Source organism: Leptosomus discolor, chromosome 9 (genome assembly GCF_034619465.1).
Source record: "Leptosomus discolor isolate bLepDis1 chromosome 9, bLepDis1.hap2, whole genome shotgun sequence".
NCBI lineage: Eukaryota > Metazoa > Chordata > Aves > Leptosomiformes > Leptosomidae > Leptosomus > Leptosomus discolor.
The window spans coordinates 29,651,103-29,674,400 of record NC_141399.1 but is presented as its reverse complement, the minus strand read 5'-3'; the positions used below and the strand labels follow the sequence as shown (position 1 = coordinate 29,674,400).

General features: G+C 47.3%; 1 protein-coding gene across 1 annotated transcript in view; it reads left to right on the top strand.

Moving 5' to 3' along the window:
* GPC3 (glypican 3) overlaps positions 1-22,537 on the top strand; it is a 153,619-nt gene extending 131,082 nt beyond the window's left edge. The window contains exon 8 of the mRNA XM_086470175.1: positions 22,362-22,537. Within this exon, the coding sequence (XP_086326301.1) occupies positions 22,362-22,537 (176 nt within the window). The remainder of the gene's footprint in view (positions 1-22,361) is intronic.
* Positions 22,538-23,298: the final 761 nt, after the last annotated feature.

Below are 23,298 nucleotides of genomic sequence, written 5' to 3'. Positions count from 1 at the left end.
AGGCTGCCATGTTTGTGTGGCTGTGCCCTGCATGGGCATGGAGTGGGACCCCCATGTTTTCTGCCTTGTTGTACTATGTTTTTGGAAGCTGCTCTGAACCCCCATCAGTTGTGACTTTCATCCTATGCTGCTTTTAAACATCTCCAAATGTCCCAGTAAGCCATTCCACGTTTCGGAGGTCTTGAGTGCTGAGATGTCATTCCTACAGCTCAGCTTTTGATGACCTTCCTCTTGTCACCCCATTTTCTCTCAGGTTTATTTCTGGAGTTGCCATTGATCTGAGCTCCTTCCACCCCCCCACTGCTGTGGCAGGGAACAGAACATGCTGCTGCTGCAGTGATGCTAGAATTGCCTTTTCATGGAGCACAACAGGCTGCTCATTTTGGGGAGCAAATTGGGTATCAGTGGGTTTCCCTGCTGAGACAGTAGCTGTGCATGGCAGCGTGGGAGGCTGGGCAGGGTTGCTTTGGGTGCAGCCCTCCTGCTTTTTGCAGCCTATTCCTGCAGGAAAGTTTCCTTAGAAGTCAGTATTCATGCTCGAAAAGGGAATGCTCCCAACCTGGGAGGAGTGATCCAAGTCTGCCAGGGTTCACTGCATGTATGTATGGGGAGACAGACCAACAGTAGTTAAAATATTTACAGGATCATGTCTTCCCATCCTTTATCATGATGATTGCTTCTCTGCAAATGCCTTCAGGGTGCCTGTATCTGAGCAGCTAGTATCTTCTGATACTGCTCTGCTCCATTTAGTGCTGGGTCTTGGGGTGTTCATCTGTCTGCTGAGAAAGACATTTTCAAATACCCGATTGACTTTTAAAATACTCCTTCCGCAGGTGGAAAATGCCCCCATCTGTGTGGATTTTGCTGACAGCGTGAGGCCATGTGGCTGCTGTGCCTTCCCGCTGTACAGCCTGCAGGCTTGGATTGTCCTACTGAAAAGTATTGTGCGTACAATATCAATATTTATTGTACGTGGCTCTGCTCAGCCTTCAGCAGAGGTGCCCTGTCCTTGGCTTACACGGCAGAGTGAGCTGTGTTGGTTTGATGCAGCATCCTTCCACTGTTCTATTCTATTCTGCTAAAAGCTTTAGGACTTTTAACTATTATTTTTGTAGCACAACTTTTTTTCTTTTTCTTTTTTTCCCCATGCTGTTGAATGCTTGACTGAAGCAAGGATAGCAGAAATGTACTGTTTTACAAGACACTCATCCTGTCTCAGGGTGAAAAAATGACAAGGCCAAATGTCAGCTAGATTATCCTGACAGAAGAGCTGGAATCATACCAGCTAAAACAGTGCAATAGCTTGATTATTGCTTTTCTATTTCAAGCGTTTGTGTTTGCTGAAATTTCTCCTTTTAATTAAGATTTGGTAGGAAGTCAAGAATTCTTTGTCACTGTCCAAATAAAAGTTAGAAGATGGAGAGGGAGTCACGCGTAGCAGTTGGCTGATACTCTAATTGAGTGGCAAGTTCATTAATTCACTTTTGACGTCAGCAAAAATGATTTTTCTTTTATTGACAGACTGGGAAAATTATTGGTGGCATTTAGAGATGGGTTTGTTTATAGCATCCTTCAGCTGGCTGTTTTTGTGCTGCTGTGACTCTTCCAGGCCTCACATTGTGCATAACATTTACATTTTGAAGGGTTCTTGTAATTTCTGTGGTGTGAGTTCCTCCAAAGAAACAGTCAGTCTGCAACTGAGGAACTAGAAATTCATCTATCAGAATCAGTTTGCCCTTTGAGAAAAGCTACATATATGCAAAAAACATCTATGAAACCAGCAAGTAAATCTACTGACATATTAAGTCCATGCTCCTATTTTTCTGGTTTCAATTTTTCTTCAATTTTTATATTTTTTTAAACTTTTTTTCAGTGTTGTGCTTACACATTGCAGATCCAAGTCCATGTGAGCAATTTGTATCTGATATGTTTAGGAGCTGACTTCCACTGCCTCGGTCCATTCTGACCCAAAGCAACGAATGATGTACCATTTGTCTTTAAAGCAGGATCAGTGCAGGGCACGCAAATCCCTGATATCCTCATATCCATGAATCACATGCATCACATTGCCAATGTGAGCAGACGTTGGCCTAAATCCTTCTTTTGAAGCCCAGATCAGCACAGATGAGGTTGGTTCTTGGGCTCAGTGTAAAGTAACTGGGTTAGGTTGAAGGGTTGGAGACATATTGACGGTCAGATGGGATGATGCTTCTGCTCTTACATGTGCAAATGCACAAAAGTCTTTGAAAACCTATGATTGCTTATCAGTCCCAGATGTTTAGAATGCTAGTCTGCTGGCAAAAGGTTTACCCTCTAGTCGGGTTGCAGGTTTGAATAGCAGTTTGTATAATACCAGAGCATCTAAGTGGAGATACTTTTCAACAGTGTAATTCAGGAGCTAACATATCTTTAAATTGTTACCAAGTGCAGCATTTTACATGACTGAATGCATCAAAACAATTTCAAGTATGCAAAACTCTGCCCAGTTGCAACAGTGATAGTCATATTTATCTTTAAAGGGTGATGAATCTGTTTTTCTGTGGCTGAAAACACATGAATTTTTCTGAAGCTGGGAAACACAATTCCTGACTCAGATACAAACTTGCTTTTCTTTTTGTGCTGTTTTTCATTGCAAAGATACAAAATAGTTTAACTGGATTTATTTTTAAGAGACAACAATAAAGGAATATTTCAGACAGAAGCAGACCAGGTGCTACTTGCTAATGGACTGACAAGATAACCTTACGCTGATAGTCAGGGCATCGTATCTGTGCAGTTTGTCATACAAAGAGAGGTTTGTCTGCAAACCTGATAACAATATAATGTGTTGATTGACTTTTCATGTAGGAGAGGGTGCCCCTTTCATGAGTGGCTTGGCTTTTTACTAATGCCTTACTACAGGTAAGCTGATAAGAGCGATTATGGGGATGTAATAAATGAGGCTGCAGGGCGCAGCCCTGCTCGGCATTGCAGGAGAAGGCTCCGGCCTCAGAGTGTGTCCCAGCTGTGCCAACCAATGCATGTGCCCAGCACTTGTGTTGGTGTGACAGCACTCAGCTGTAAAACATCACAGGGACGTCCTGTGGGCACACAGCTGGGCCATCCCTCTCCTGCCCCGTGGCTTCTGTGGCACATGGTCTGAGAAATTTGGGATACGCCCTGCAAGAAGAAGGGCTGTCTTCCCTACTGGCAGCATTTCCGCTGCTCTGTGGTCCAGGACAGGCTGGTCCAGCTGAGATCCATTCCTTGCGGACTGCTGGATCAGTGTACCTCACTGCCTTGTCTTTAACCCTGCTGCAGAGCAAAGACAGGTGGGTGCTGAATGCCCATACTAGATCACGGTCCTTGGGATCCTGCTGCAGTTTGTCATATCTGCTTATACTTCAGGTGTCTTTGACCACCTGGGCACCAGTAAAGGGTAGCAGACACCGGACAGCACTATAGCTGAGCTACTGCTCAGTGGTACTACTCAGAAATCACAGCCACCAGCTGAACACAAGACTGGGGTCAGTGAGACTCTGATCCTTTGGCACACACGACTGTGGTGCTGGGGATTTGGCTATGGGCAATGGCAAGGATTGAACAGGAGGAACGTCACGCAGTAGGGACACCCAAAGGTTACATGCTGTCAGAGACACCAGGAGACAAATTCACAGAACTAGGGTCCATCGAGAACGATTAAACACAACTTGGCTTGAGATGAGCTTGACATGCGTCTGCCCAGAAAGTGTCTTGGGGAAATACAATTATGTGGAGACACAATTAACATTGGGCCAGGTGGCCCTGTCTCATTGAAAGGGTCTAGGAGACGGTCCTGGGCTCTCAGCTGTGGTGGCTGCATTGATGTCCATCATCTTGCCCTGAGGGAGATGTCCAGGAGAACAGATGGTTTTTCAGGTGGACCATGGAAGCCACCACTTACTGGAAAACTCTTGGGTGAAACTTTCAGAGCATGCTGGAGCCGTCAAGAGAGGAAGATGGGAAATGCTGAAATTTTCCAGACTGCCTTAAAAATCCTGACCTCTCCGTTCCCCTTTTCAAATTTGAACAAATGTGTTTGTTTTTATATAGGATATTGTGGCAATGACCTAGCAGTGCGAGTTGCAGCATTGCATTGTGGCAGCAAACAAAGGCTTTGGGGAGATGGTGTTTACTTAGATGTGGTTGAATGAGAGCCTACAAGGCAGTGATCTCTTTACTCAGGATCCAACAGGTTCCTACTTGCTGCAAACGGGAGCATCACATTCTTGAATATTAGTTTTTACATCTTTCCATAAATGTAAGTGTATATATTTATGAATTAATCCAGCCTGATTAAATGAAGCTGTGAGTTAAGTATCTGGAAGATGTCTGGATCTTTCCAGATAACAATACTCCCTGGAAGTCATGGGTTGTAGCCCATGGAGTGGGTGGAGGAAGAGGCCTTACCTGACATGAGGGTCTCAAAATGACATCAATGGAGAAACTATGTTTGACTTGTGCATGGTCCTGATACTGGAGCCTGCTGCTGGTTGTTGATGGTCTCCAGCAGAACACAACACAGACCTGCCCAGAAAGCAGCCTGGTTTTTTAGTCCTTGCTAAAAAGATATTGTAAAGAGGGAGAAGGATGTTCCTCCAGAGAAATCTCTCAGAACTTGGTGTTTTTAATCCACGTTTCTTTCTCTCTTCTTGCTACCCCTTGCTTTGCAAGTGAAAATAGTGTGCGTTTGGGTCCAGCCTGGAAATTGCTCGTCAGCCAGTCTGTTACCAGGACACAATAGGTTACTGAGTCAACACTATTCTGTGTGCTCCAGAACAGGGGATTCATCATCCGTCAGGACGAAGCTCTGTTCGAATGTTGTGCATTAGCCCTGACCTGCGTGCGCACATCTGCCAGGGCCGACTCCAGGAGTAACATGAACTGAACCAGGTGTGTCTGAGCACTGGCTCCCCTGATTCCCAGGTGGATCTCCAGCAGAACCCTGACCCCTCGTGCGGCTGGGATGGATGAGCTGTGAACTGGAGGAGAGATGTCCTCCATCCCACGTGGTGGCTGCCGGCGGGCTGCGCTCTGCCTTCTCCATCCATCCCCAGCCCCGGGACTTTTGCAGCTCTAAGGAGAGCCCAGATGGCTTTCTTCCATCTCAACAAATTTCAGGCAGCCGAGCGCTTCTGAAGTTTGCTGGCCTTGCCAGCTTTTCTGGCTGTATGGTGCATCTCGCCTGGGGCAAAAGTGGATTGACCCCAAAATTTAACCTCCCCTCATGTGGCTTTTAGGGCAGGTTGGAAACTTTCAGATGGGAAGACTTTTTGTTGGAAAATGCCTCTCTGCTGGAACTGGGATGCAATGAAGCATGCTGGCATTTTGGAAATAAATTGAAACATCTTTCTCTGCTCCTGCAGTGGAGAAATGCAGCAACAGCCTGCGTGCCCATACTGCAAGGTAATGCTGTCAGCTTTCACTCCAGAGCGGCTTCTTGTCTAAAAGTCTGCTTGAGATTACATTTTTAATTATGCCACAGAAAAAAGTGAAATCAAAATGGATTGATTGGACTTTCTTAGAGTGGTATGTCAACTTGCCTTTTTTTTTTTTAAACAACAGAAAATTTGGACAGGTTTTGCCTTTGTTCTGCTTTGGAGCAGTAGCACATTCCCCCTTCTCTGTGAGAATGGAAATCTGGCATTTTGACCGGCTTCTGTTGTTTCAGAAATGTTTTCAATGGTATTTGGGGCTCTTGACAACATCTCACTGTCTGTTCCTGCTTTGCATTCACTCTTTGCTTCCCGTCGGACCCAGGTTGATGCTCTGCCCTTCCCTCCTATGGGCGGCTGGGTCTGCGCCCAGCACCGATCTCAAATGCAAGCGCAGCAGCGCCTTGCCTTTCCTGCACTTTCCTGCCTCTGAGAGCCCTTTCTGTGTATCCCATCTCCAAGCAGCTGGGAGCCAGTGCCTGAAGCGCTGCCTTGGGCTGACTTTTTGCTGGATGGGGAAGGACCCTGTGCACTGCTGCATGCCCAGGATGCCGCTGTGTCCCTTGACCGGGTGCTGCTTTGGTGGTTATATGCCATGATGTGCAGGGACATATGTATTGTGGTGGCAGGTACTGCTGGCTGTGGAACCTCACTGGCTACATTAGGTTTGGCAGCTGGACAGGCTGCCAGGGTGTCTGTCATTGTCACAGTCCAGTGCAGGAGTCCTAGCAGGGTTTCTAAAATGTAAATTATAACTGCAATGTGGTACACGTCCTTCTTTTTCCTTCCCCCCCCCCCCCCCTCCCCTTCCTGTTCTAATTCAGTATCCCGAGTCTCTGTAAAATTGTTGGACTCAAAGCTATTTTGGAGTTGCTTGTGTCCCATGGTTACTGGAGACGCTTCCTGCATGGGGAGGCAGACATCTGCTGCAGCCTGTTTTCTGACTTTTTTGTGTTAGGCAGACTGTTAGGCAGGTGGGAGCTGGTGGTAATTATCAGACTCTGAGTAATATCCTCTGCCTTCCTGATAACTCTCCGCTGGCTGCTCTGCAGCTTTGGTACATTTGCTCATCCTCCTCTGGTTCTGTGTAGATCATTCCAGTGAAAAGTAAATAAAAAAAAAAGTTGTGTGCTCCCCAAAGTCATCGCAGAACACAGCCTGCAATATCTCTTCCTCTTCCCTTGTTCACATAAATCATCTGCTAAGGCAAGCGTAGAGAATGTGAAAGAATGCATTTATACTCAAAATGCTCTCCTCTCCCCTTCCCTCTAAGGGCAAACTTCCCCACTGGTGCTCCAGTGTCTGTTGTCGAGGAGCATCTGATGCACTGTCGCGTTTCATTTACCCTTCCCAGCACTTGTAGCTTTGTTTCTGCTGTTGCAAAGACTAGAAGAGGGTCAAGGTCCAGAGGAGGCCATGAAGATGATCAGGGGCTGGAGCACCTCCCCTGTGAGGACAGGCTGAGAGGGTTGGGGTTGTTCAGCCTGGAGAAGAGAAGGCTCTGGGGAGACCTTATAGCGGCCTGCCAGTGCTTAAAGGGGATCTGCAGGAAAGGTGGGGAGGGACTCTTCATCAGGGAGGGTAGTGATAGGGCATGGGGTAATGGTTTCAAACTGAAAGAGGGGAGATTTAGATGAGATATCAGGAATTTGTTCTTCACTGCGAGAGTGGTGAGGCACTGGCATAGGTTGCCCAGAGCAGCTGTGGTTGTCCCCTCCCTGGCAGTGTTCAAAGCCAGGTTGGATGGGGCTTGGAGCAACCTGGTTTTGTGGAACGTGTCCCTGCCAATGGCAGGGGGTTGGAACTGGATGATCTTTAAGGTCCTTTCCAACCCAAACCGTTCTGTGATTCTATAAGGTATGCCCAGCACCATGCAGCCAACACGCAGCTGCGCACGGCCCCCTCCCTGCAGCTTCTGCCCGTGGGTGCTTTTGCCAATGGACCTGTTTTTCTAAATGTGGGGTCAGCGGTAGGTATCAGGTGGGGGGATGTCATGGTGGTAGCCTGGTGCTTTTGGGAGAGGTGTTCATCCCAGATTGGTGGGCTGTACTGGGGGAGCTGCTGTGGCTGGGTGCAGGGAGCAAAGGCTTTGCATGCGCCGCATTTCCCTCCTGGGCTTTGGTGGGACGTTCCTGCCCAGCTCTGGACTTAGGCGGCAGTCAGAAAGCTTCGCCCTGGTGGGGTGGGGTGCGTGTGTCCAGGGCAATTTGGGTCTTGCAGCTCTTGTGGAGATGGACATCCTGAATCTTCTCTTTCCAGGCATCTCTGCTGGTTTTGATTCCCCCTTCCAATCGTCTTGTTGGTTTTGATTCCCCCTTCCAACCCCCCCCATTTGCTTTATTTACCCCAGGAGCATCAGGGGATTCTCTCCAGCCACTCCAGAAAATTAAGCTGAATTATTTCTCCTGGGCCCCAGACCAGGACCCTAGACCAGTGCCCCAGGTGTGCTGACCCTTGTATTTCTAGTGAACGCGTACCAGCTGGTGGATCAGGTTTTAATCTTGGAGGTTCAGCTGATGTCTTTCCCCCTAGTTTGCTTCTCTAAATGTTTTTAATGGCAGCACTGAGCGGCTGAAGGCAGAGGAGGTAGTGCGGCACCGTGGCCAGAGGTCGGTCTGGTGCAGCCTGGAGTCCCAGCTACAAGTATCCCCCATGCACAAATAATTACACTGAACTTGGTCCTCAGGTGCCCATGGACTTGGGCACCAGCTTAAGTATCTTTCTGATAGCTGAGTGTCTGCTGGGTCAGACGCTTAATGCTATTAGCAGACGCTAAATAGGTCTTTCTTATTTAGTGGCCTTAATTTATTAAATCAGGCAGCAATACTCTTGGAAGAGTAGTTCTGGAAAAGGGAGCAGAGCGAGCTGTAAGTTTCCAATTTCTGCTGGATCAGGCCTCTGGAGATACGTGTGATCTGGTGCATTGGAGGCAGTGCTATTGCAGTGACTCATAAACAGATGTGCCCAATTTACATTGCAGCTTAATACCTTTGTTTAAAAAAAATGTTTTTTCAAGACAAATGTGTTAAAGCAGATGTTTCCAGTAAAACAAATACTTGTGTGATTTACAAACAACTTCCTACCACCAGAACTCATTAGAAAATGTGGAAAAAAGAAAAAGGATTCTGTGTACCAACAAAAAGATAAAATCCAAAAATAAGGACATAGCAAGGATGTATTTCTACATGTTGAACAAAGAGAAGTGCTGTGCCTGGGTTGGAAAGCAAGAGGTTTGAGAGTTGCTGATAGCAGTAAGACTAATCCTGACCAGTTGTGTATGTTAAGGAGCAGAAACCCGTCTGTAAAAATACTTAACCAGCTCCTGTTATGTGGGATACGGGGTAACTGGGACCACTGTGTGGGATTGCCTAGAGGCTCCTATATCGCTTCCATCCCATTGAAGCCTACACTGGGGGACTGGACAGCTACAGGGTTGCACTAACCCTAAAGCAAAGCAAACAGATGCAGCCCCTATAGCAAGCCCTGCTTCAAGGGATCCCTCCCTGGGCATCTCCCCCTCTGCATTCCACAGCAGGATGGGATGCACAGGGGGGTACTTTCTCTGCCTCTGCCTTGACCTGCAGCTCAGGCTTTCTGGGGCCATGCAAACGCACAATGTCTCTGCATTTCCTCGGTGGGCTCTGCAGGGCTGTGCCCATTCACGTGCTCCTCCCAGTTTTTGGGAGGCAAAGACAGGCATGGGCTCAGAAACTCTTGTCGTCTCTGGTATCTTCGGCCCCCTTTCTGCCTGGCTCCATTGCGGGGCTGCTGTCTCACAGTGCAAGCCCGGCACTCATGTTACATACAATTTGACACCCCATGTGGTCTTAATGGGTTTCCCAGGCTGCAGCTGCAGCACAGCCACTGCTTTTTGTTAACTGCAAGGAATGGCAATCCCGCTTTGCCTTCTAGCTCTCGCTGCACAGGTATCATATTTTTTTAATACACTTGTCACCTATTTAATCTAGACATTTGTTGCTAAAGAAGTAGTGACAGCAGATGTTTGTGGTTTGGCAGGCTGCTCATCTAAACCCATTGTTGTTTGGTGCCTGTGCCCTGGGCAAATGGCTCGACCAACTTCTGAGAAGACATGAAGTCATCCAGACAGATGGAAAGATGGGGAGGCATCCAGCAAGCCAAACCAAGCAAAATGGGGGGTTTGGGAGACAGAGAGGGTTTTGTTGCTTTGCTAGAACATCACAGGAGAGGCCTCCAGGCTGACCAAGGCCGCATGAGTCCTGTGTGCTGCAAATGCTGCAGTGAGGGTGGTTCTAGACCATCTTGGAGCACCCATGCATGTTGGGGTGCCTTCCCATGACTCTGCTGGCAGAGCTGCTTGGAGATGCCTCTCATGGCTGGAGGGGTTGGGAGGACAGGCAGAAAAAGGCAGCCTGGTCATCTTCTGCAGCCTGTCCCACCCAGGGAGGGGTAACACAGCAACTCGGCAGCCAGCGGCACATGAGGAAGCAACAAGGGTGATTTGAGGAGCTTCTGCTGCTTCTTGGCACATGGATGTGGGATGTCTCATTAGGGCTGTCAAGTTCATTGTTAGGAAAAATGACTGCTAGTATCAGAGACCTCTTGAGGTGTCCTTAGAAATAGTGACTAGCAGATGCACTGAAAGATGACTGTGGGGTGGGACTGCTCCTCGCCCTTCCTGCTCCCTGGTGTGGTTGGTTTCCATGCCGTGTCATAAAGAGTGTTATCAGAGCAAAATCTCAAATGGCTACTTTTACAAGGGGACTTGCTGGGGTGTGTCCAGAGGAAGCAAAAGTGTCCCAGGAGAAGGCAGCCACCACTGCAGAGCGACTCAAGGCACTCAGAGGTGCTTTTCCTAGCTTGCCCATCAGTGCTCGTGAAACCTTGTTGCAGCCTCGGCTCAGTTTTAGCCGTTAGCGAATGGAGGCTTGTGCTTGGCTCACGGGGACCGTGGGGCTTGAGTGCTTAATTAATCTCTGCAAAGCAGAGGGCTTAATTAATGCCTGCAGTGTGCTGTGAGATCCTTGGGTGAAAGGCAGCATGCAATCGCTGTGCTTTGCCTTTCCAGAGCAAAACCACATGGTTGGGTCTGCGAAAATCATCACTGGCTGGTATCATGTGCCATGAATGGCCATCCTGGGATGGCTGCTCATCGTATCACAGTGTTTTGGGGTCTTTCGGTCTCTGCTGGTGCTCTCTCAGGGAGGGCCATGGGCAGATGTAGTCCAACACATGTTCTATCCTTGCCATGCTATGATGCTCCCCAACTGCCGCAAATTGTTCCAGGGACATGGAGCCAAGTGGGGAAAAAACGTCCCCTCGCTTCTTAGAAAGGGGACATCTCCATCTGCTTGCCTGGTGTTGCTACAGAGGCTTTTGTAATTTGTTCCTGAAATGCCTTTGGTTTTCAGCCATTTCTTAAACAAAGAGCGAAAATCGCCACTAGTTGCTTAGCACTGGTTTAACATTAAACCACCCTGCAAAGACTAAGCAAACTGTGTAAATAAAAGGGGTATATTTTGGTAACTTAAGGACAGCCAGGCAGATTTCCTTCCTGATATCTGTAAAGCTTTTTTTCTCACTGTCGGTGTTGGTTTTGTGGGTGTTAAACATAAAGGAGGGGAGAACAGATTGCAGGTATGTTGAATTCCAGCACAATCAACTGTCATTATTTAAAGAAAATGCTTTTAACCAAGTCTTTAAAATTACCTCCTCCTTTATCAATTGTCAGGTGTAAAACTGCATGTCATACAGAATTGTTCCCTGTCACACGCTCCTGATGCTGTCACACCCACTCACTCTGGGTGATCTGCAGACGTTTTACACCACCGAGCATTAGCAGAAATAAATTAATGCTTTAAAGTGTAAACGTTGTATTTCATAGGAGTCAGGCAGGATATTTGGAAGGGAAAGAAATGTAAATAGAATGAAATTCTTAAGCAAGATTATTGATATGACAGGACTAAAGAGCTTGGGATTTTGTGAAAAGTGCCTCTTTTCATCCGTCTAATAAGTCCATTACTTGCACTCGGGAATATTTTAAGGTCCTTTTCATGCTGAATCTGGAGTTGAGCATGCTTTGCATTTCAAGCTTTGTCTATGAATCAGTAGAAGCCAAAGTTATTTCTGCTTTAAAATAACAGGAGCAGGGAACAGCTAATCTCTTTTCATTCTGAGTCCTTACATTATTTTACTGGACAGAGTTTGTGTTGGCTACAAAACAGGGCATTCACAAAATCTATGAGAAGGAATTTAGTCTAAGAATGAAGCCTAGATTGCAGTATGCATAAAGACTCCTTCTCCTAAGGCCATTAAGAAATTCCAAATCTGAGCTATTTTGAACAGTGACATTAAATTAGCCTTGCTAATTCCAGTAATTCAAGCCGATAGCTGAGTTTACAAATCTACTAGATGAGGCCTTCCCATAATTACAATCTCAATGTGCTTTTCAGTTAAGGTGAGTTGGCACCAAAAAAAGATAAATAAATAAAAGGGGGGAAAATGCTCTTTCTGTTCTGGCTTTTGAGATTAATATCTCTAAAGAACACTTAACCGGCTGTATTGCTCCAGTAAGACGTCCCCTGTCCTGCACTGCTAAGTGCATTTTGCCTCTAATGTGCAAGTGAAATGCAGAAAAGAGATTGGATTTTTCCCTGCTTTGTTTTTCCTGTTGTCTCTTTTCAAAGGAGCATTGGTGCTGCTGGTGCATGTAGTTTGATTTTTAGTTGTTTATTTACAAGTGGTAATTCCTACTGGGAACAGAAAGAGTCTGACTGTGTTACCCTCTTTAGTGGGAGGGAAAAACCCAACCTTTGGTGGATAAATTCAGGTTAGAGCAGGTGGGGCAACGATACAAAGCAGCAACCCCCCTTATTCCTCTGGAGAAAAGTTGATTTCCAGATCCCAACACAACTAGACTTTCCCAGAGTGATGGAAAGGTTTTGAGAATATGTTTTTAAAGCCATAAGGTACAAAAGCATGAAACAAATAAAAGTTGAGTGCATTATTTTAAAGGGTGTTAATTTTATTAGAACTGAGCTAATATAAGGGTGAACATAAGTATTCACTTCAGCACTTAACTCAGGCTGCAATGTTCATAAAATGTCCTTTTGATCAAGCTGTAAGTGTTTTGATCCTTATTCTGTGAGCATCATTCAAAGTGACCTAACTGTAGCTCCAAACAGACATCTGCAGCTGCAGAAGTCCTTGAGCAATAACAGGTCAGGAACTGGCATGTGTGCTCTGCCAGGAATGCTAATATTGCAATGCTCTTTTTTCTGTTCCAAATAAGAATGAAACCAAAAAACTCTTATGAAGTAAAAATTCCCAACAGAAAATTGTCCTGCCACCATTGGCTGTGGATACTTGAGTTGAAATATTAAACAAAATGCTGGTTTTAATCTATCAGAATAATAATGGCATGGCTGCTAAATATTTTGATATCATCATCACATGAGTGTTTGACCTTTCTCCTGTTGATAACGTTGTCACCATTGTCACAGCCAAGTGAAACGTCTTGATTTTTAGAAGACCATCCTGATTTAAGAGGACATTTTTCTGCTAGGCACCCATAGGGTTGGGAGCAGTTCCTGCAGCTCACAAAACCACAGCAGCATATTGCACGGTCCTGCAGAGCCTGTTCGGTAAAGGGATGGACTAAAAAGCTTGCAGGAGGCTGATAGGCATCTCCTCCTCTCCCTGATGCAGGCTGATTTCCTACCGCTGATGCATGTTGCTCATAGGCTCAGGTGCATGCAGCAGATAATATCCCAAAATAGTGCTTAGGGCAAAAGCAGGTGGAAACAGCTCTGCTGTTTTCAGGGGCTGGAGTGAGCCGCCGTTGCTCCCCAAGGCCGGGATGATGGCTGGGGAGGAGTGGGGTGGGGTGAGGCACGAGCCTGTCTCTTTTTTTCTGGTAGAGTGGGAGAGGAGGGAGGCTGAAATGCAATTCTTGATTTCCAGGAAACTTATCTCTAATCTCCGTAATCCGTTTTAGAGAGGATTTTGTATTTTTCAAGGGATTTACAAACTGGATTACGTAGCCTTTTTATTTTGATTTTCCACCATGATTATGACATTCCTGAGAGTGAGTTGTGAGTGCTACAGATAGGATGGAGGGGAAGGTATTCATGGACTTGGACTTAGGAGCCCTCTTGCATTGTCGCCTCCTGGTTTCACTGATCTCTGTGTTGATGGATGTGTCCCCAGAGCAATTTGGATGCTCCCATGTGAGCTACATACCCATCCCCAGTACCTGCTGTGGCTGCATATACAAGCTGATCTGGGGAGGTGCTGGGCAGGTGCCCGGGACCCATCACCACCCTCCCTTGCTCCCTCCTCCTGGAGCAGGGACAGCCAAGGTGGTCTCCTTGAGCTCCACCATGGTCCCAGCTGCAAGCACTGGTTTTGATGAGGTCCCAGCCACAAGTCCCCAGGCATAACAGGAAGCCCCTTGGCCCCCAGGAAAGAGCAAGTGTGATGACATGGATCCAGCACAGCCCAAGCGCTGCAGCCGTAGTGTCCTGGTGCTCAGCTGGGTTGATGCCAGGTTTCCCATCAGAGCTGCCACCACCATCCAGCTCTAGCTTTCAGTGCCATTGTTCCACTGATGATTTGGAACCATGGTTTGCTCTTGGTCCAGGAGGGAGGCAGGGAGCAAGAATCAGCCCTGGTTTTGTCAGATGTTACACACACCTGGTAAGCAGCTGGGTTTAATTTGGGTCTTTCTCTGCAGCCATGCAGAAAGCACTGCAAAGCCAGGTCCGGGTTTGAGACTACAGCGGCTGTTCCCGGGGCTCCTTCCAGCACAGGCAACATGACCTGAAGCTGTTAAAAAGTTCCAGCCTGTGAACCCAACCCTTCTTTTTCTATATAAAGTGGGAAAGTCGGGTATGGTGATGTTTCCCAGGGCCTCCTACATTACCCCTTTTTTATAGGCTGAAGTCACTTTAATGTTGTTTTAATGCAAGGCCAGGTTTTTATTTATTTATTTATTTTAGCAGCTTAACGCAATTTTAAAAGGCTGGGTGGTGCTGTAGCCTCTCAGCTCCCCTCCCTTGGCAGCTCTCTTGCCTCAATTCGTGCTCTTTGCAAACATTCCCCCAGCACAGGCAGAGGGAGCACAAAACCTTGGGGAGTTTCTCCAGGAGCAGAGGTAAGCTGAACCTGTGTACCACCATGCATGCCTGAGCCTACCTGCTGTCTTTACCTGTGGGCTGAGCGGGTATGTCCATGCCCAACCCAAATTCTTGGGTTATGCCTCAAAATCTCTCTCCAGATATTTTCCTTGGTGTTATCAGTTGCAGCCTAGTAGAGTCTCTGTCAGTTTGGTCCCCAGGCTGGGAGTGCTGCTCAGGCACTTTCTTTATATGTGTGCTCAAGGAACAAAGCACCAGCTGCCTTTGATTTTTCTTTTCCTTACAAGCATAAGGCAATGATGGATGTCCAGGGATTTTTGACTGAGCATAGACATTCCACAAAGTCCTGGTCACTTCTGATTCAAGAGGCACGTTCCTGGTTGCCTGCTTGGAGCATGAATGCCATGAACCCCAGTCTTTGTGGCCTGGGCCCTGTTCAAGTCTGGTTTCCGCATGCAATGAGTCAGAAAGGAAGATGTCAGATGTTCCTGGGTGCTGTAACACCACCATGAGTTTTCCGATCAAGCATTGAGAAATACCTTTCTGCCTTGAGGGCTGCTTTTAGCAGCTGGCATCTGGAAGGCAGGGACCGTTGCTGTTCCCCTTAGGACTGCGTCTTGGTGCGTCTTGCTAGTACACGAATGCCACTAAATGTCCTGAGCTTGGAGAATCGTAGAATACCAGGTTGAAAAGTACCTCGAGTATCACCTAGTCCAACCCTTCTTGGGAAAAGCACGGTCTAGATAAGATGGCCCAGCACCCTGTCCAGCTCTATCTTAGAAGTGTCCAATGTTGGGCACTACCACTTCCCTAGGGAGATTATTCCAATGGCTAATTGTTCTTGTTGTGAAAAATTTTCCTCTTGAAAGAGGAGAGTTAATGCCAGCAGGTATCAAGCAAGAGCTGCCTGTCCTAGTGATATCCAAAGAGCTTTTGGGGGAGCAAAACTGAAGGAGAAAATTTCAGTTTGATGTGATGGCATTGTTTTCAGGGATTAGAGAAAATATGAAGCATTTCATTTTGCTCTGCTGACACTGGGAATGTTACCTCCCAAAATCAAGACTGCCTTGAGATGTCTCAGGTGACAGCAAAGTGATCAGAAGGGATCGCTTTGTGGATTTAGATCTCGACGGTCTCCAAAGAGGGAGAGGGTGACTACATGTCTGAATGGGCTGAGGTATGTGGGGGTTCTGCAGGAACATTGCTTGACCCAGTCCTATACTGCCACCTCATAATCACTTCACCTCCTTTCATACTCTTCTGTTTCCAGCTTTTCCTCTTTTTCTTTCTTGACTCCGACCTTTGTAGATGCTTTCGGATGTCCATGTTTAGCTCCCTATTTTTTAGTTCTTCTTTCCTAAGTTCCTTTAGGTAGCAGCTCTTTTTCTGGACAGTACGGCTGGATATCAGACTAGGGCATGCTGCTTCGTCATCCAAGTACAAGGACTCAAGCACTTCCAAGTATTAATAATGCTAATGAGATTTGTTAATTTTTAATAGATTACATGAGCGCGTTTTGCTAAACACGTTTTTGTGGCTCCACTCTGCAAGTACAGTTCAGAAACTCTTTCACTTGCTGCCAAAGGGAAAATGATTAATGCAATTGCAGACGCCAGATTCTCTTCGGGGTAAATCTAGAGCACACCAAGGAGCAAAGAGGAATTTAATGAGTACGTTTTCAAAGTGAACATAGGCCCAGGTCACAAATGATAGCCCTTCCTCAGCACCAGCCTCTGGCCAAGGTGGAATGGAGTAGTTGCTTGAATTGGGGTCATGGTGCAGCCCCTCTGCCTGTACCATGTGATCTGTTGGGGTTTTGGGGGTGTTTTGTCCCTTTACCCCATCAAAAGCTTGAGGACATCTGTGAACAAGACTTTTGTGGTAGCGCTGGAGGTTGGGGAGCCCGGGGGTGTGTACTGGCTGCCTTGCTATGCTCATGGCAAATTGGCTCGTGTACCCTGAGCAGCACCTGGTTGCATCCCTGGTGTGGGGTTGAGCTGGGGCTTCCTCACCATTCCGTGCTGGATAACTTGGTCCCCCCAAATCAGCCTGGATGCTGCCCTCCAGATTGCTTCAGTTCTGGGGGAACTTCCCCCAAATCACTGCTGATTTTGTGGTGGGGCGGGTCTGTGATCTTTGGGTCGCTTGTGAACACACACTGCAGGCCACGCCATCAGTGGCATGCTGGCAGCTGGGATGTGTCGGAGAGGTGAGCGGGGAAACAGTCTTGGTTTGCAAATCAGCAATCCCAAACCAAATTCCCTTGGGTTTCTGCCCAGGAAGTTGGTTTTACCGCTCACTGCTGAGCCATGCCAGGCTCCCTCGGCCACATTGCCGATGGCAGCAGTATGGTGTTGAGCTGAATTTTTCTTCTTTTTTTTCCAAATCCATATTGCCAAGAGCCGCACCTTGTAAATTGCGGAGGAGGAGGTAGAAAAGCAGAGGCACAAGACCGTGCACATGCTGCGCATCCATCTTGGTGATCTTGCAACTGTACGCCAACACAAGCATCGCAGCCAGCCCTGGCTTAGTGCTTTAATTATGTGCCGGCACGGCCACACCTACAGCTGGGCTGTTGCAGCTCGTTGTGCAAGAAGACAACTGGCAAACCTGTTGGTGCTCCAGGATTTTAGTGGTAATAAGCCAGAGGGCAAAACCTCACTGGTGAGATGAAACCATGCTTGACCAGGTGTTTGGAAGAGTTTAAGGTGTTTTGGAGAAGCAGCGGGTTGGGGATTCCAGCTGTATCCACACAGTCATGGCCGTGTGTGCCGTGTAACTCTGTGGATGGGTTCAGGTGTTGTCTTTATGGAGGCAGAGGTGTGTTTGTAGTATGAGCTGTTTGCATGAGAAAGTAACTGGAGACTGAGATGAGCAGAGCTTTTGGTGTTTCAGCAGAAAGAGTTTTGGATGAAATTGGACTGTTCGTCTAGATTTCAGGTGCTAACACCTGTGAGAGTGAAGTTGTTGGTGCTGTAGAGGTGGAGAGAGTTGGGAGCCAGGGTCAGGCAGTCTGATCTGTGGAATCACAGGCTCTTATGCTTCACCTTGTAATGAGTCAACATCTTGGGCTTGATTCAAACATCTCTCCCTTTAAGAAATCCACTCTTGCTTTGGAGACAGACAGAGTCTAAAGCATCTACTGGCAACTAGTTCCCCACACTGAAGAGGCTTGCTGCTTAAAAAAATTAAAGAAAGCAATTCACCCTGGAGATTGTCGTTCTCATTGGTGATGGTAGCATGTGCTTTTCTAGACCAGTCCTGAAAGACACGCGCAGGCAGATGTTCACAACCGACCGTGAGAGCTGCAGGAGCTTGCCCAACTGCCCTACTGGACTCTGACATTTCTACTCAATGTGTTTTGTGCTTATTGGAAACACATGGTCACAGTCCATTCCCAAGCTCCTTCACACCACAGAGTTTCCATCATCTGCAAACAAGGGCCATCACCACGTTCCCACAAGTGCTTTGGCTCACTCAGCAGCCTCATTTGGTGAACACGCTGCATTGGGCATGATGGTTTCGCCTGTGAGGGGATCCCCTTCAGACCCGTGGCGCTGCACGGGGCACCAGCAGAGCTATCGAGTGACATGCTGAAGCGGTTTCCATGCATGACCATCCATTATGACTTTGTTACTGTATTGGGTCTGTCGCTGGAGCCGTCTGCCAGGGCAGACCTGGCAGGCGGGCAGCCCAGATGCCCGCCTGAGATGATATTCCCTGGCTCCGGGCAGCAGCCGAACCAGCCTGCAGGAGCTGGGCACTGTCTTCTTGGAGGTAATTTGCCAGGGTGGCATTTGCTAGCAGTTCTTTGCTTAAGGCCCTGTTGTCCTTTTAGGGGTGAAAAGGCATGTTTCAGTAGGCAGTGGTGGATTTGGCGCAGGAACACCTGCCATAGTGCTGCCTCTGTGCCAGTACTCATCTTCCTGACTGCTTCTGCACCAGCTGCCACGAGACTTATTATACCAACTCAAAACCAATCTCCTCCTGCTACAGCCGTCTTTTATATCTGTCTCCAAAGCTAGTGTGGTTCAGCAAGAAGAGCTTTTTAATGATTCCTGCCCAATAAGCTTATGCAGAGTCAGTACGCCTAATTCTAGTCCTAATCCATGGAAAAATGCCGCCGCTTTATTTTGCGGATGTGGAAAGTGTGTGTTGTAGAGCTGGCAGCAGGTTTTGTCATCCACGCTGCGAGACCATTGAAGCTTTTGCCGTCCTGGGAGCACAGCACAGCAGCTTTGTGTTAGAGGGGCTTTTGTTATAAAAGATGCTTCCGGAGGGACCGGCTTGTGTTCGGCTGGAGACCTTTCACCAGCTGCATAAGGACTCCGGGAAATGGCACGGCATGCTCAGCTTGCATGTGGCAGGGGGAAAAAAGCAGAGCTAATGATTGACTATTATTTTAAGGGGATTATCTAATCCACAGCCCAGAGGACAAGAGGGACCAAAATGAGTGAAGATTGAATACATAATTAGTGCAGATTGTTGGTAATGCCCTCTGGACTCTGACTGATTATAAACAGAAACAGATTTTTCTAGTTCCCCCCTCCCTGCCCCAAAAAAGCCTTTGCAGGCCAAAGGGCAACTTTATAGTAGAAACTGTTGCAAATTAAGTGGGTGATCAGAGCTGGAGCAACGGAGGCATTTAATGCGGAAGATGGCTGGGAGGGGGGAGGCAGAGGAGCAGCTTCTCTCGGGTTATTTTGCAGTGTACAGGCAGAGTTTTGGGTGGAAGTGACCGAAATGGCGTACGTGGGAGGTTAGTTTTTGTTACACCACCAGCCATCCTGCAGCTCCATCCCTGGCACTGGAGCTCCTTCTCTCCCGGCGCCTGTGGGGAGCAGGAGATGCAGGGGTGCGGGTGGTGACCTGGACTAACCAGAGATCCTAAAATAGGCTGGAAATGGTAACGGGGCCCTCTCAAGAAGTACCTGATTAGGAACATTTGCTAATTTGAATTCCTGGATTTGAAATATGATGAATATTATTACATATTTTTAATGTTGTAATTGTCTGGACCTGGATATCAGCTGCCTCAGGTCTGTTAGAGGCTAATACCTTTTATTTTCCTTTTCACCGATGTATCAGAGGTCATTAGAAGTTAAGTGAAAGGGATTTGCAAGAGTTACAGGTCCGTTATTAATGCAAAATAAAAGATGTATGGCTAAATCCATCAAGCCTAAAAATACAATTGGGCACAAATTAGGCCAGAGAAGGAAATAATGGAAGGAACAGTGAAAACAAATGGCATACCCAAGCACTAAACTTCTGAAGCGGTTAAACAAGGCTAGGAAAATAGCTTTCAAATCTCTAATGACAAGAGGGTTTCTGTTCCCTGCTCTTTAATTTGGTCAGAGAGGATGGATGAGAGAATCGCCATTCCTATTTGCGTGAAAGGCCATGATTTAAAAAATTACTTAAGTTCAGGTGAAATCCCAGAATTTGAAATTTTCCTGTGTAAAAGAGTATGTTTGAAATTAGCATTTTGGTACGCTTTGGCTGAACATTTCCAACACGATTCAGGATTCAGCTGCTGCATTGCGAACCATGCAGGAACTCGCACCTCGTAACTCACAACATCGCAGAATGAGACTTTAAATGGGAACGTGAAAACCCTTTGTGCTCTTAAGGACCTTGCTGAAACACTCCTTTGTTTCAAATTTCTTTTCTACTCTGAAGGTGAGAGTAGTTACTCAGTTCCTGTGGAATTTTTTTTTTTAGTTTTGCTAGGGTATCCAATAAGAGAATATTCTGCCCCAAAAACTCTGCTGATGGGCTGCAGATTGCTGGTCTGGAAGCAGACGGGTGCCTGATGGTACTGTGATCCCATGGGGCATCTTTTAGGTTTTAGGAGTCTTTGGAGTGTGTGGAAACACCTTCTGAAACACACCATGGCAGGCTGTCGTTGCCCTGATCGGATGTCGTACCAGCTGAGGAGTCTGGTGTAAAACAACCAACTAGAAAATAACCTGCCATCATTTAATTAACTCAAAATCCCTTCACTTACTCTGCAGACAAGAGCTTGGGAAAATAAGATGATGCAGCCAGGCTGCTCCCAAACATCCCCTAAGCCTGAGCATCCCTTGTGCCAGAGGGAGGTTTTCTTCCTGTGCTTGGAAAGGAGCACAGGATGGGCAGAGGTGGCCTCCCAGCACATCCCTTTCAGGGTAGCACCTCCTGCTCTGCCCGTCTGTGTGCCGCTCTGGGGTACAGCAGCATATCTGTACTCTTAAGAAAAGCGAGAAAGTTGTGGAGATGAGGAATCACAGTATCTGTGGGAATGTCCTTGAGAAGTCAGAGTTTACCAGACGGGTTTTGCTTGCACATGGCCCTTTGTGTGCGTGAATATCTGCGCCCTTTCAGCCATTTCTGACCTTCTTTGATGGCCCGGGCTGACTCACGTGTCATACTAACATCGTTACGCTTTTGTTTTGCAATGTTTGGGTATTTTTGATTAAGAAATTCTGCCTGTTTGCCTTGGCAGTGGTGCTCATTGGACTGATGCGGTATTTTTTAGCTAGAGTGTTTATTCAGCCTCTTGGATTTTTCTCAGAGGTGGGTGGAGTGGGATGGTCCAAACTTGTCAGTATGCTGGTGATCCACGAGGGCTTGTGAAAGGCTTGAGCCAGGGTCTTTTCTGATGGAAACCACCAGCTTCTTCCATTTCTGAAGGCCAGGCTCTGGAGATGAGATGAACAGGCTTAACTGATTCCTATCCAGGTGAGAAACCTGAACCCCAGAAGGAGATGGCAGCAACATGAAAAGGGGGGTGTCAAGCATGGGTGTACCCTCTCGGTCCAGATGCTCAGCCAGCACAAATGCCCCAGGTGGATCTGGCTAACGGTATCTTAAAACACCTTTTTCTTTTTGTTCTTGGCCCTGAGAATTGCTGAGTTTTTGCCTTCCCGCATTGTCTATTTGGACTTTTTTGTTCCTCCCTGTCCCAGAGAGACAAGGACAACTGTGACTTACTGCTCAGCAACTCCTTTGCAGCCAGTGGTCGGTTCCTACAAGCTTTTCCCCTGTTAATGTCATGCTCCTCTGCCAGGACTATCAAAACTTTTATACTGGACATTTTCTTGGGTTGGAGTTCCCATGTGCTTCATCTCAAAGTCCCCCTGTTGCAACACCAGCATGCCCAGGGTGAATGATCCATTCACATTCCTCGCTCTCCGGGGCTTTGACGAGGTGAACAGGGGATGGGATGGATGTGCTGTAAGGAGCGTATTTTGCACACACTTATGTAAGACTGCAGAAATGCAGAGCTCCTCAGGTCTTCCAGGCAGGAGGTGTTTGGTGAGCAAAGCCTTATTCTGGCTCTGGGTTAGGGAGAAGGACTTGTGGTCGCCTGGACTTCCTCACTCCTGCACGCATCCTTGTGGTGTCTGGGGAGCAGACATGATTTGTATTGTTAAACACCTGCTCTGAAGCTCAGCTGATTTTCATTGGGAGTAGCTTTCCAGTAAGCCAGATCCCTCTTATCTCCTGCTTTCTTTCTGGGGCACCTTGTAGTTGTGATTTTTTTGGTCTTTCCAAGCATAAGGTTTGGTGTAGGGTACTGGGAGGCTCTCTGGGACCGGGGCTGGGTGCAGGACTGACAAGGTGTTTGCTAAGCTCTTTTGGCCCATCCACCTGTGCCATGATGCCTTCACCCACAATCGGACCCAGCTGTTCCCAACTGCCGGCACAGGCTGCCCCAGGGACCCCAGTGCTGGCAGGGTCTGGATGTGCCGTACGTCAGGATGCTGCACGCACTGCCTGTAACTAACGACCTCTCTCCTTCTGCTTTCAGAGCTGGCCTACGACCTGGATATGGATGACACCTCTGCAAACAAGCAGCTCCTGAATCAGCAAAGCAAAGATGGCACCACGGTCCCCGGCAGCGATCCCAGGAGCGTGGCCCCCCGCCCTGGCCCTGCTGCTGCCGTTACCCTGGCTCTGTCACTGCTGCTAGGCCACCGGCTGTGAGCAGTGCTGGTGGCATTACTCCATGTCTCTCCATGGCTTTTTTTAATGAGGAAGACATTTGGAACCTCTTCTGAAATATATGCACATTTCCAAAGAGAGGGCAAGTGACTTGAGTCGGTTTTATGAAAGAATATGGTGTCTTCACACAAAAAAAAACCTCCTAACAAAGCATTTGTTCATGGTAAACTAGTAAATATGTAACAGCGCTTTTTAAAGATAATCCTGTTTACTATAAGAAGGTTCATACTAAATTGTACTCCTCGCAGTTTTTGACATCTCCCTTGCTGTTAAGTTAAAGACCATCCTAAGTTGTTTGAACACACATGGGGTACAGAACACCTACAATTTATGAAATACTCTCAGCAAATATGAGACCCCTGATCCTAGTTGACTTAATACAGATTTTGTCTGTAGTTCAAGCAGTTTTTGTACTTACTCAAAATTCAAGCCTCACCCCTAGGAATCTGTCCAGGCACATAATATGGAGGGTATGTGAAGACAGGGGAGAGAGGAGGTCAGACATACGGCAGAAGGAAAGCTGCTGCAGAAGAGAAGTCATGCACCAGGGTTGTTGAGGAAATGTGCTCCCATGGGCACGAAGAGCACTTGCATCATGGCAATTTGCAGGTGATTTTGCTGCTCGCCTCCCAGCCAGGTCCTGTGAAGCTCTTCAGTGCAGGTGGCCAGTCCCCACCAGCATCCCCATGGCCCGTGCAATGCCCTGGTTTTATTCTTCAGAAGCAAAGCACCTCCTTTCCCAC